Here is a 13,748-nt window from a genome sequence, read left to right as displayed (position 1 = left end):
GTCCCTCTGGATGGCATCCCTTCCCTCCAGCGTGTCGACCACACCACACATCTTGGTGTCGTCAGCAAACTTGCTGAGGGTGCACTCGATCCCACTGTCCATGTTGCTGACAAAGATGTTGAACAGTGCCGGTCCCAGTACCGACCCCTGAGGAACACCACTCATCACTGTTCTCCGCTCGGACATTGAGCCGTTGACCACAACTCTTTGAGGGCGACCATCCAGCCAATTCCTTATCCACCAAGTGGTCCATCCATCGAATCCATGTCTCTCCAATTTAGAGACAAGGATGTCGTGCGGGACAGTGTCAAATGCCTTGCACAAGTCCAGGTAGATGACGTCAGCTGCCCTTCCCTTATCCACCGACGCTGTCACCCCATCATAAAGGCCAGCAAGTTTGTCAGGCATGATTTGCCCCTAGTGAAGCCATGTTGGCTGTCACCAATCACCTCCTTATCTTCCATGTGCCTGAGCATAGTCTCCAGGAGGGTCTGCTCCATAATCTTGCCAGGCACGGAGGTGAGACTGACTGGCCTGTAGTTCCCTGGGTCTTCCTTTTTTCCCTTCTTAAAAATGGGGGCTGTTTCCCCTCTTCCAGTCAGTGGGAACTTCACTGGACTGCCAGGACTTCTCAAATATGATGGAGAGTGGCCTGGCCACTTCATCCGCCAGTTCCCTCAAGACCTGCGGATGCAACTCATCAGGTCCCATGGACTTGTGCACCTTCAGGTTCCTTAGATATTCTCGAACCTGATCTTCTCCTACAGTGGGCAGTTCATTCTCCCAGTCCCTGCCTTTGCCTTCTGTGACCTGGGCAGTGTGGCTTGAGCACTTCCCCATGAAGACTGAGGCAAAGAAGTCGTTGAGTACCTCATCCTTCTCCATATCCTGGGTAACCAGGCTGCCCATTTCATTCTGGAGGGGACCCATGTTTTCCCTCATCCTCCTTTTATCATTGACATACCTATAGAAACTTTTCTTGTTTTCCTTAACATCCCTGGCCAGATTTAATTCTTATATCTCTGTTGTTGGTTAGCTTTGCTTAGGTTTACAACTCTCTGCACCGGCACTGCGGTTTTAGATAAAGTATCTAAACCCAAAAATCATTGTGCTTATTTTTATCCCAGTACATCAATACAGAGCTGTGCTTACTAGGTTTGTGACCTGTGGAAGCTTTCAGAAAATTTGAGCACCACTGTTTTCTGTAAAGAAAGTCAGTAGTAGAACCAGAATCAAAGCTACTGCTTTTAACTGATAGTGTCAATTTGAGTCACTGTCCACGCTTCTTCTGCTGGCAGAGGCTGTAGCTCATTCAGACTTTTGCAGCTCATAATCAGAAATAAGTGTTAGTCTGGAGATTTATCATCAGCACCGATTATTTGTTGTTGGATACAATATAGGTAAACATTTTGGATGAAATTCAGAAAGTTTTTAGGCTCCTAAGTCATTTTTAAGTTCCTACCTTTCTGCTGAATTTAATGAGAGGTAAAAGTCTAACACTTCTTGAAATCAAGCTTTAATAGTAAATTTTAATGATAATTTTTAATGTCTTAGAGGACAGTAGCATAACTAAGGCATATATTTTCTGATTTTGAATTTAATTTGTATTATGTGTTTTTCATTAACATGGATCGAATAAATATAAACCTGTTTGTTTGTTCTTTCAGGAATGCATTAGAGCCTTAGGCCGAAACAAACCTCATACACCATTCAGAGCAAGTAAACTTACTCAGGTGCTAAGAGATTCATTCATAGGAGAAAACTCCCGTACCTGTATGGTAAGTTTGTTTAGTTAACTGTATGTTTTAACAATTACAAAGAGAAAAGAAGGTGGGAATTTAGGAAGTTATGTTTAGAACTGGTCACTTGGTACTGGCAATGTGTTACACTTAAGTTTGTACATTAACCAACATGATATTTGGAGTGAGTCTTTCAGGAGAGACATTTCAGATAACTTGCTCCCTTCTCACTTTATATTGGCCTTTCTTATTCCTTGTTCTTGTTTTCTAGCTAGGAACCTAACTAGAAGCGCTTCTAGCTTGAGGGCTTTTTTGTTTGTTTATAATAATGTCTTAATTATATGAGAGTATTGTTTGTTGAATCAGAATTTAGGAAAAGGTGGTGTAGACTGGAAGTATACTGGCGAGTTATGATCTTTAAATGACAAAGGCAAATTTAGAATTGGTATGAAAGGCATCAGAATATGCTCTAGGCTGTTAAGAGGACAAGCAGTTGGGATAGATGGGATGAATAGTAGTGTACTGTATAAATGTGCATTTCTGTCAATCTGAAAAACAGAATTCTTCTGTCAGATGGTGAAAAGGACAGATAAAAGCACAGATGTCCAATGGTTTTATTTGTGCATCTATAACGTTTCTTCTTATGGAAATGCAAACCCTCTGCAGTAGACACTGACTGTTAGGCTTGTTTGCTGTGGTGGTATTTTGGGTTTGCGTGGCAAGGTTTTGGTAGTGAAGGGGCTACATGGGTGGCTTCTGCGAGAAGCTGCTAGGAGCTTCCCCTAGGTTCAACATAGCCAATACCAGCTGGCTCCAAGACGGACCCACCACTGGCCAAGGCCAAGCCAATCAGCGACAGGGGTAGCGCCTCTGTGATAACATATTCAAGAAGGAAAAAAAAAAAGGAGTGGTAGCTTTTGCAGCCAGAGAGAGGAGTGAGAAGATGTGAGAAACTCTGCAGACACCAAGGTCAGTGAAGAAGGAGGGGGAGGAGGTGCTCCAGGCATCAGAGCAGAGATCCCCCTGCAGCCTGTGGAGAAGACCATGGTGAAGCAGGTGGAGGCACCTGAAGGAGGCTGTGGCCCTGTGGGAAGCCCACGCTGGAGCAAGCTCCTGGCAGGACCTGTGGACCCGTGGAGAGAGGAGCCCACGTTGGAGCAGGTTTGCTGGCAGGACTTGTGACCCCGTGGGGGACCCATGCTGGAGCACTCTGCTCCTGAAGGTCTGCACCCCGTGGGAGAGACCCATGATGGAGCAGTTTGTGAAGAACTGTAGCCCATGGGAAGGACTCATGTTGGAGAAGTTCATGGAGGACTGTCTCCCGTGAGAGGGACCTCATAGTGGAGCAGGGGAAGAATGTGAGGAGTCCTCCCCCTGACGACGAAGGAGCAGCAGAGACAATGTGTGATGAGCTGACCATAACCCCCATTCCCCGTCCCCCTGTGCCGCTGAGGGGGAGGCATTAGAGAATTCTGCAGTGAAGTTAAGCCTGGGAAGAAGGGAGGGGTGGGGGGAGGTGTTTTAAGATTTGGGTTTATTTCTCATTACTATACTCTGTTTTGCTTGGTAATAAATTAGATTAATTTTTTCTAAGTTGCATCTGTTTTGCCGGTGATGATAATTAGTGAATGATCTCTCCCTGTCCTTATCTCGACCCACAAGCCTTTCATTATATTTTCTCTCCCCTGTGCAGTTAAGGAAGGGGAATGATAGAATGGCTCTGGTGGGCACCTGGCCTCCAGCCAGGGTCAAATCACCACAGGTGGGTTGACCTTGACTGGCCACCAGGTACCCCTCTCCTCAGCAGGATAGGGGGGAGAAAATAAGATGGAAAAGAACTTGTGGGTCAAGATAAAGGCAGTTTAATAAAGCAAAAGCAAAGGCACTCACGGAAGCAAAGGAAAGAAATCAAAATATTTATTCTGATGTCCAGCCACTTCCTGGGAAGTAGGGCTTCAGTACGTGTAGCAATTGCTCCGGAAGACAAACATCATAATTAATGAATGACCCCCCCCTCCTCCTCCTTTCCTTTGCTGAGCAGACATCATATGGTATGGAATATCCCTTTGGTCAGTGTGGGTCAGCTGTCCTGGTTGTGTCCCTTCCCAAGCTCTTGCCCGCCCCCAGCCTACTGACCTTTTGGGGGTCAGGTGGGCGAATGTTGGAGAGACAGCCTTGATGTGTGCCAGCACTGCTCAGTAGTAGCCAAAACACTGGTGTGTTATCAACACCTTGCTAGCTACCAAGACACAGCGCAGCACTGAGGGCTGCTATGGAGAAAATTAACTCCATCCCAACCAGACCGAATACATTTGTGTTGGTTACTTTTCACAGTGTCCTGGTTTCTGCTGGGATAGAGTTAATTTTCTTCCTAGTAGCTGGTATAGTGCTGTGGTTTAGATTTAGGATGAGAATAATGTTAATAATACATTGATGTTTTAGTTATTACTGAGCAGTGTTGTGACTAAGTCAAGGACTTTTCAGCTTCTCATACTGCCCTGCCAGGGAGGAGGCTGGGGTTGCACAAGAAGCTGGGAGGGGACACAGCCAGGACAGCTGACCCAGACTGGCCAAAGGGATATTCCATACCATATGATGTCATGGTCAGCATATGAACTAGGGGGAAATCTGACCCGGGTCTGCTGCTCGGGGACTGGCTGGGCATCAGTCAGCGAGTGATGAGCAATTGCACCGTGCATAACTTGTTTTGTATATTCTTTTACCATCATTAGTAGTAGTAGTAGTGGCATTTTCCCTTCTTTTTCTGTCCTATTAAACTGTCTTTATCTCGACCCACGTGTTTTATCTTTTTTTTGATTCTCTCCCCCATCCTACTGTGGGGAGGGAGTGAGCAAACAGCTGTGTGGTGTTTAGCTGCCTACTGGGTTAAACCACGACAGTCCTTTCTGGCGCCCAACATGGGGCACGAAGGTTTGAGATAACAAAAGATCTGACCAAAATGTGTTAAAACAAATTTGCTATAAGCATTCATTATATTAGTTTAAGAGTCGCTGGTCAGAATGTTGATTTTTTTTTCTCTCAGAGTTGTTGTGCTTGTTCTCAGAGTTCTGTTATGTAACACCTTACTTGTATATATTTCCTGTGGTGCTGTTTATCATAGAATCATAGAATGGTTTGAGTTGGAAGGGACCTTAAAGATCATCTATTTCCAACCCCTCTGCCATGGGCAGGGACACCCTCCACTAGACCAGGTTGCTCAAAGCCCCATCCAACCTGGCCTTGAACACTTCCAGGGAGGGGGCCTCCACAACCTCTCTGGGCAACCTTTCTAGAGTCTCACCACCTTCACAGTAAAGAGTTTCTTCCTAATATCATCTCTAGGAGCAGGAATAAGGGTATCATTGCGCTGTACTATGTAACACTGGCTTATGATATGATAAAATTACTGGTTATGAGACTAATTTCGTATTTGTACTCAGCATTGCCATCATCTCCATACTTCATGAACCATCTCTCAGAAACTATTAATAATTACACTTTTTAATTTTTCTCCTCGGAGGGCCAATATGTGGGGGAGACAAGGGGGGACACTTTCCCCGCCTCCTTCACCTTCCCCTTCTCCTCCAGGCTAGTTACAATAGCTCTTGAGAATTTCAGATATCCTTGGGATGTTCATGCCAGCATGTTCCTATTGCTGTGCCTCCTGAATGTGTTTCAGTTCTTGTTTAGGGTTAAACAACTATTTAAGAATACCACCCAGAGATCTGCCCCAAGGCTGGATAGTTATGAGTGGCAGGGTGTGTGGGATAGTATGGGCAAGTACCTAGGATAGGGAGAACTTCCAATGTTTTGGAACTTCACCCATGAACAAGTGCAGAATCCTGAAAAACTAGTGCAATATTTGGAAAAAGTGTACTGTCACCCTGGCAATTCCAGAGACACACAAATCACTGCAATGTGCTGGGGTCTGACCCATGCCTATTGAGCCCTGTTCAACACTATTCAGTACCCTCAAGGGGAAGAGAAGGTCTCTGGATCTGACCACAATATGACAGGCACTGCAGCTACTCCAACCCTGGCAACAGGCACTGTGGCTACTACAATCTCCACGACAGGCACTACGGTTACTCCAACCCCGGTGACAGGAACTGCAGCTAAACCAGAGAACCAACCCATGCGGTATCAGTCACCCCTATACTCAAGAAGAAATACTGGATACAAAAGTCAGATCGTTTAGTGAGGGATGAAGATGAAGAAGCAGGGCCATCACGAGAACAGGAGGAAGAGGCATAATCCTTAAACGAGACAGTAATCACCTGATCCCTATCCCTGAGTGAGCTGTGAGATATGTGAAAAGATTTCAGCTGTCATCCAGGTGAGCACATTATCATCTGTCTGCTCCGATGCTGGGATAATGGGGCCAGTAGCCTGGAATTAGGGGTAGGGAAGCCAAGAAGCTGGGATGCCTTTCTGGAGAAGGGGGCATTGACAAAGCAGTCAGAAAAGGGACACAAGCCTTCAGCCTCTGGAGGCGCCTCTTGTCAGGCATGAGGGAAAGGTATCCCTTCAGTGAAGATGATGTATGTCATCCAGGCAAGTGGACCACCATGGAGAGAGATATCCAGTACTTTTGAGGGAATTAGCTGTGCTGGAGGTAATTTAAAATGACCTGGACAATGAGCAGTTATCCATGGATGCAGATGAAGTCAAGTGCACATGACCCATGTGGCAGAAGTTTGTACGGAGTGTACCATCACTGTATGCCAACTCATTGTCAGTAATGACCTGGAAAGACAGAGAGGGACAAACGGTGGATGAATTGGCTGGCCAACTGTGGCAATACGAAGAAAGTCTCTCTTCCTCCCTATGGGCCTGTGTCTTGGCTGTGGAAAGACTGTCTGAAAAATCTGAAAACCTGTTTGAGAAACTGTCCTGGGAGGTCCTGAAAATCAAAGAGGATATGTCCAATTCCCCACTTGTACGCACCAGTATCTCAGCTATTAGGGGTAAGCATTCCTCTGCTCAAGAGACAGGGTATAGTGGGGACACGCCACGGGCCACCCTGTGGCTTTACCTGGGTGACCATGGAGAGGACATGAGGAAGTTGGATGGAAAACCTACCTTGACCCTACAGGCACAGGTACGTGAGCTGCAAGGAAAAAAAAAATCACAAAAGGGTATTCTTCCAGGAAAATTGCTATTCCAGTTTCCAGTGGGCAGTTCCCCAGACAGAGTAGAAGGGCTGATGTTTCTCCCGATCTTAATAAAGGGACTTCTGATTCGTATTTACAAGAAGTGAGTAATGAATATTATGACCAGGATTAGAGGTGCCCTGCCTCCAGCCAGGTGGAGGAAAGGGACAGCTGGGTTTATTGGACTGTGTGGATCAGATGGCCTGGAACATCAGATCCCCAGGAGTATAAGGCTCTAGTGGACACCGGTGAACAGTGTACCCTAATGCCATTAAGCCATGAAGGGGCAGAACCCACCTGTATTTCTGGAGTGACAGGGGGATCCCAACAACTAACAGTATTGGAAGCTGAAGTAAGCCTACCTGAGAATGAGTGGCAAAAGCACCCCATTGTGACTGGGCCAGAGGCTCCGTGCATCCTCAGCGTAGACTACCTCAGGAGAGAGCATTTCAAGGACCCAAAAAGGTACAAATGAGCTTTTGGTATAGCTGCCTTAGAGTCTGAGGAAATTAAATAGCTCTCTACCTTGCCTGGTCTCTCGGAGGACCCTTCTGTTGTGGGGTTGCTGAGGGTCGAAGAACAACAGGTGCCAATCGCCACCACAACAGTGCATTGCTGGCAATATCACACCAACCAAGATTCCCCAGTTCCCATCCACAAGCTGATTTGTCAACTGGAGAGCCAAGGAGTGATCAGCAGAACCCTCTCACCCTTTAACGGTCCCATATGGCCAGTGGGAAAGTCTAATGGAGAGTGGAGGCTGACGGTAGACTATCGTGGCCTGAATGAAATCACACCGCTGCTGAGTGCTGCTGTGCTGGACATGCTAGAACTTCAATATGAACTGGAGTCAAAGGCAGTCAAGTGACATGCCACAACTGATATGGCATATGCATTTTTCTCGATCCCTTTGGCAGCAGAGTGCAGGCCACAGTTTGCTTTCACTTGGAGGGGTGTCTGGTATACCTGGAATCGAGAGCCCCAGGGGTAGAAACACAGCCCCACCGTTTGCTATGGACTGATCCAGACTGCACTGGAACAGGGTGAAGCTCCGGAACACCTGCAATATGTCGATGACATCATTGTATGGGGCAACACAGCAGAAGTTTTTCAGAAAGGGAAAAAAAAAGTCCAAATCCTGCTGCAGGCCAGTTTTGCCATAAAACAAAGCAAGGTCAAGGGCCCTGCACAGGAGAACCAGTTTTTAGGAATAAAATGGCAAGATGGACACCATCAGATCCCAATGGATGTGATCAACAAAATAGCAGCTATGTCTCCACCAACTAACAAAAAGGAGACACAAGCTTTCTTAGGCATTGTGGGGTTTTGGAGGATGCATATTCCAAATTACAGTCTAATTGTAAACCCTCTCTATCAAGTGATGCAGAAGAAGAATGAATTCAAATTGGGCCCTGAGCAACTTAGCAGAAAAAGTTTCTGAGAAAGGAAAGAAAATAATCCAAATTCTGCTGCAGGCTGGCTTTGCCATAAAGCGAAGTAAGGTCAAGGGGCCTGTGCGGGAAATCCATTTTCCAGGAATAAGATGGTAAGACAGATGCCGTCAGATCCCAATGGATATTATCAACAAAATCGCAGCCATGTCTCCACCAACCAACAAAAAGGAAACACAGGCTTTCTTAGGTGTTGTGGGTTTCTGGAGAATGCACATTCCGAATTCCGAGTCTGATAGTAAGCCCTGTCTATCATGTAACCCGGAAGAAGAATGATTTCAAATGGAGCCCTGAGCAGTGACAAGCTTTTGAACAAATTAACCAAGAAATAGTTCATGCCGTAGCTCAGTCTGGGCAGGACCAGATGTGAAAAATGTGCTCTACACCGCAGCCAGTGAGAATGACACCATGCAACTGATGCTAAGTGGATTAAGTGGGTTGCACTGATCACACGATGAGCTCAAATAGGAAACTGCAGTCACCCAGGAATCTTGGAAGTGATCACAGACTGGCCAGAAGGCAAAAATTTTGGAATGTTGCCAGAGGAGGCGGTGACGCATGCTTAAGAGGCCCCACTGTATAATAAACAGCAGTATGCCCTGTTCACTGATGGGTCCTGTCATATTGTCAGAAAGCATTGGAGGTGGAAAGCTGCTGTATGGAGTCCTACACAATGAGTCACAGAAGCTGCTGAAGGAGAAGGTGAATCGAGCCAGTTTGCAGAGGTGAAAGCCATCCAGCTGGCTTTAGACATTGCTGAAAGAGAAAAGTGGCTGATGCTCTACCTCTATACTGACTCATGGATGGTGGCCAATGCCCTGTTGGGGTGGTTACAGCAGTGGAAGCAGAGCAACTGGCAGCGCAGAGGCAAATCAGTCTGGGCTGACACACTCCGATGAAGTGGCCAGGCCATTCTCCATCATATTTGAGAAGTTCTGGCAGTCCGGTGAAGTTCCCACTGACTGGAAAAGGGGAAACATAACCCCCATTTTTAAGAAGGGAAAAAAGGAAGACCCAGGGAACTAGAGGCCAGTCAGTCTCACCTCCGTGCCTGGCAAGATCATGGAGCAAACCCTCCTGGAGACTATGCTCAGGCACATGGAAAATAAGGAGGTGATTGGTGACAGCCAACACAGCTTCCCTAAGGGCAAAGCATGCCTGACAAATTTGGTGGCCTTCTAGGATGGGGTTACAGCGTCAGTGGATAAGGGAAGAGTAACTGACATCATCTACCTGGACTTTGACACTGTCCCGCATGACATCCTTGTCTCTAAATTGGAGAGACATGGATTCGATGGATGGACCACTCAGTGGACAAGGAATTGGCTGGATGGTTGCACTCAAAGTATTGTGGTCAATGGCTCAATGTCTGACGTGGTTTAGGCCCAGCCGGCAGCTAGGCGCCACGCGCCGCTTGCTCACCCCTCCCCTGGTGGGATGGGGAGGAGAATGGAAAAACAACGGCAAAGCCTCGAGGGTTGGGATAAGGGCAGTTTACTGGGACAGCAAGGGAGAGGGAAAACAATCAACAACAGTGCTGATAACAGATATTCACAATGGGTGATAACAGAGAACAATTTACCGATCCAACGATTGACCCACCGGACGCTCAGCCCGTCCCGGAACCTCGCCGAAACCGCGCTGCCTCCGCCCCTTCCCGACTAGCCCCTCTTTTATGGTGAGCATGATGTCACATGGTATGGAATAGCCCCCAGCCAGCTTGGGTCACCTGTTCCGACTCATTGTGAAATTCACTCTATCCTTGCCAGAACCAGGACAATATCCAAGTGGAGAACAGTGACGAGTTGCGGTCCTCAGGGGTCAGTACTGGGACCAGCGCCGTTTAACATCTTTGTTGGCAACATGGACAGTGGGATCGAGCGCACCCTCAGCAAGTTTGCCAACGACACCAAGCTGTGTGGTGTGGTCGACACCCTGGAGGGAAAGGATGCCATCCAGAGGGACCTTGACAGGCTGTAGAGGCGGGCCCGTGCAAACCGCATGAAGTTCAACAAGGCCAAGGGCAAGGTCCTGCACGTGGGTCGGCACAATCCCAAGCACGACTATAGGCTGGGTGAGGAATGGATTGAGAGCAGCCCTGAGGAGAAGGACTTGGGGGTATTGATTGATGAGAAGCTCAACATGAGCCGGCAGTGTGCTCTTGCAGCCCAGAAAGCCAACCATGTCCTGGGCTGTATCAAAAGAGGTGTGACCAGCAGGTCGAGGGAGGTGATCCTGCCCCTCTACTCCACTCTTGTGAGACCCCACCTGGAGGACTGCACCCAGCTCTCTGGGGGCCCCAGTACAAGAGAGACATGGAGCTGTTGGAGCGAGTCCAGAGGCGGGCCACAAAGTTCATAAGAGGGCTGGAGCACCTCTCCTATGAGGACAGGCTGAGAGAGTTGGGATTGTTCAGCCTGGAGAAGAGAAGGCTCCGGGGAGACCTTATGGCAGCTTTCCAGTACCTGAAGGGGGCCTACAGGAAAGCTGGAGAGGGACTGTTTATCAGGGAATGTAGTGACAGGACGAGGGGTAATGGGTTTAAGCTGAAGGAGGGTGGATTTAGGTTAGATGTTAGGAAGAAATTCTTCACTGTGAGAGTGGTGAGGTACTGGAACAGGTTGCCCAGAGAGGTTGTGGAGGCCCCCTCCCTGGGAGTGTTAAAGACCAGGTTGGATGAGGCTTTGGGCAACCTGGTCTAGTGGAGGGTGTCCCTGCCTGTGGCAGGGGGGGTTGGAACTAGATGATCTTTGAGGTCCCTTCCAACCCAAACCATTCTATGATTCTTAATTCATTCTATGAAGATATTTCTGCCCAGCTAGAGAATCTAATTGTAAAAGTATGTCACATACGCCTCATAGGCACCTGGGCCAAAGATCATGGCATTGGGTGAGTGTCTCACATCCCCTATCATGCTCCAGCCTCTGGGAAAATCAAACGATACAATGGACTGCTAAAGAATACACTGAGAGCAACGAGTGGTGAGACCCTCAAACACTGGGACACACATTTAGCAAAGGCCACCTGGTTAGTCCACACTAGGGATCTGCTAATCAAGTTGGCCCTGCCCCATCAAAACTTTTACGTACTGTAGAAAGGGATAAAGTCCCTGTCATGCACATGAAGAATATATTAGTGAAGACAGCATGGGTTATTCCTGCCTCAGGCAAAGGCAAACCCATCCATGGGATTTTTTTTTTTGTCAAGGACCTGGGTGCATTTGGTGGGCAATGCAGAAAGATGCGGAAGTTATGTGTACCTCAAGGGGTTCTGATTTTGATTTGGAATAGCCAATGATTTGAATTGTATCATGTTAATTGTTATATAATGCTGTATGTCATCATTACTATGGTTGCTATATGGCATATCAACGGTATAACAGTAACAATCACCCAGATTAATGAGTAATGAATTTTGATGAAAGTGAGTAAAGTTCAGTGATGAACTAGACAAGCACAGCAGTGATGGAACAGAACTGGCTTCAGCATGTAGCAGTCCAACACTACACACCATCTCTCCGGCCCTGATGGACTGTTATGACAGATGGAGCCCAAAGTCATGGAATAAATTATCTCAACAGACATTTTAGAGGGATGGCCCATAGAGTAAGGGAATGATATCTTTGTGTATATATATATTTAAAGACAGGAAAGGTGGTGGTGATTAATTGGGATGTGTCGGAAAGTGTGGGACTTGGGCATGATGTAGATGGTATTGAATAAGGGGTGGATAGTGTCCTGGTTTCGGCTGAGAGAGAGTTCATTTTCTTCCTAGTAGCTGGTATGGTATAGTTCTGTGTTTTAGATTTAAGATGAGAATAATACTGATAATACATTGATGTTTCAGCTGTTGTTGAGCAGTGTTTTCACTATGTCAAGGACAGGTTCTCATACTGCCCTGCCAGCGAGTAGGCTGGGGGTATACAAGAAGTTGGGAGGGGATGCAGCCAGGACAGCTGACCCAAACTGACCAAAGGGATGTGCCATACCATATGACATCATGCCTAGCATATAAACTAGGGGAAATCTGGTCAGGGGCTGCTGCTTGGGGACTGGCTGGGCTTCGGTCAGTGGGTGGTCAGTAACTGTGCTGTGCATCACTGATTTTGTATATTATTATTATTGTTGTTGTTGTTATTATTATTATCCCTTCCTTTTATGTCCTATTAAACTGTTTTTATTTCAACCCACGATTTTAATTTTTTTTTTTTAATTCTCTCTTGTTCCACTGTGGGATGGGAGTGAGCAAACAGCTGTGTGGTATTTAGTTGCCTGCCAAGTTAAACCAGAACACATAGGTTCCTTAGAATTATTCTACAGGACACAGAAATCTGCAGACCACAACATGAAAACCATGATGTTAGGGCAGCCTAGTCTTCTCTTTAGATGTTAAGTATGGTTCTAACAATAGCATTTTTTATTAATCTTTTATTCTTCTTCATTTTTTAATATAAACACAAGATTGTTGTCTTTCCACTGAGACATATCTTCATAAATCCTATTCAGGATCAGAAAGCTAAACTGTGCATCTCTAGCTGATGTATCCACACTGCTGAAGAAGGTTTGGAAAGTTAGCCTGTGTGGAATTGCTCTCTGTACATAGAAGGATTAACATTTCTGAATGTTTCATGAAATTCTCACCATCACCCTTACCACTCCTTAAAGTGGTAACAAGCTGTCTTCGTTTTGGTGAAGCTTTTTTATTTATTCTCATAGAATTGACCTAACACTTTTTCCTGTTATAATGCATGAGAATGCCATCGAGAATAATCCATGATCTATGGATGTTTTAATTTGTGATAAAGGTTGCATTCCTTCCTTTTACATTCAATATAGTTCTAAATCACGTAAAAACTCACCTCTTAAAGTGAGTGGAAATATGCTTGAATTCTTTTTTTATTTTCTTATTCACATAACTGCAATCACTTTATAATTAAGAATAAGAAAATCCTTTCATGATGAGATACTGCTTTCAAACTCATTCTTCCTGTTACTTTTTGATGTAGTTTCTCAGTACTAGGACCATTTGTGACATTCTGGTTTTAGTGTTTCTTTACATGTAATTTTTATCAAGAATTTAATCAGCAATGTTTTTTCTTAAGATACTGATGTGGGAAGAAGAGCACTTGGGTGGTTATGACTTACTCTGAATTACAGTTGAAAGGAAGGAGGGAAAGACAAAAAAATCTTCAGTGCATCTTTATGATTGTTTGAATTGAGCTCTCGCATTTGCTTCGCTTGTTCCTGTGTGTGGTGGGTTGACCCTGGCTGAGGGCCAGGTGCCCACCAGAGCCGCTCTATCACTCCCCTCTTTCATTAGACAGGGGAGAAAAGGTAAAACTTACGGGTCGAGATAAGGACAGGGAGAGATCATTCTCTAATTATCATCACGAGCAAACCAGACCG

At 46.1% G+C, this 13,748-nt stretch overlaps 1 protein-coding gene across 6 annotated transcripts in view; it reads left to right on the top strand.

The window, feature by feature from the left end:
• Window positions 1-13,748, top strand: part of LOC142599167 (kinesin-like protein KIF2A) — a 96,881-nt gene that overhangs the window by 59,951 nt on the left and 23,182 nt on the right. For all 6 annotated transcript variants that reach the window (XM_075738938.1, XM_075738941.1, XM_075738937.1 and 3 more), the window contains exon 15: window positions 1,668-1,778. In XM_075738938.1, the coding sequence (XP_075595053.1) occupies window positions 1,668-1,778 (111 nt within the window). The remainder of the gene's footprint in view (window positions 1-1,667; window positions 1,779-13,748) is intronic.

Source organism: Balearica regulorum, chromosome W (genome assembly GCF_011004875.1).
Source record: "Balearica regulorum gibbericeps isolate bBalReg1 chromosome W, bBalReg1.pri, whole genome shotgun sequence".
In the NCBI taxonomy this organism is placed as follows: domain Eukaryota; kingdom Metazoa; phylum Chordata; class Aves; order Gruiformes; family Gruidae; genus Balearica; species Balearica regulorum.
Note: the sequence above shows the minus strand (reverse complement) of the source record. Positions and strands in the feature narration are given on the sequence as shown.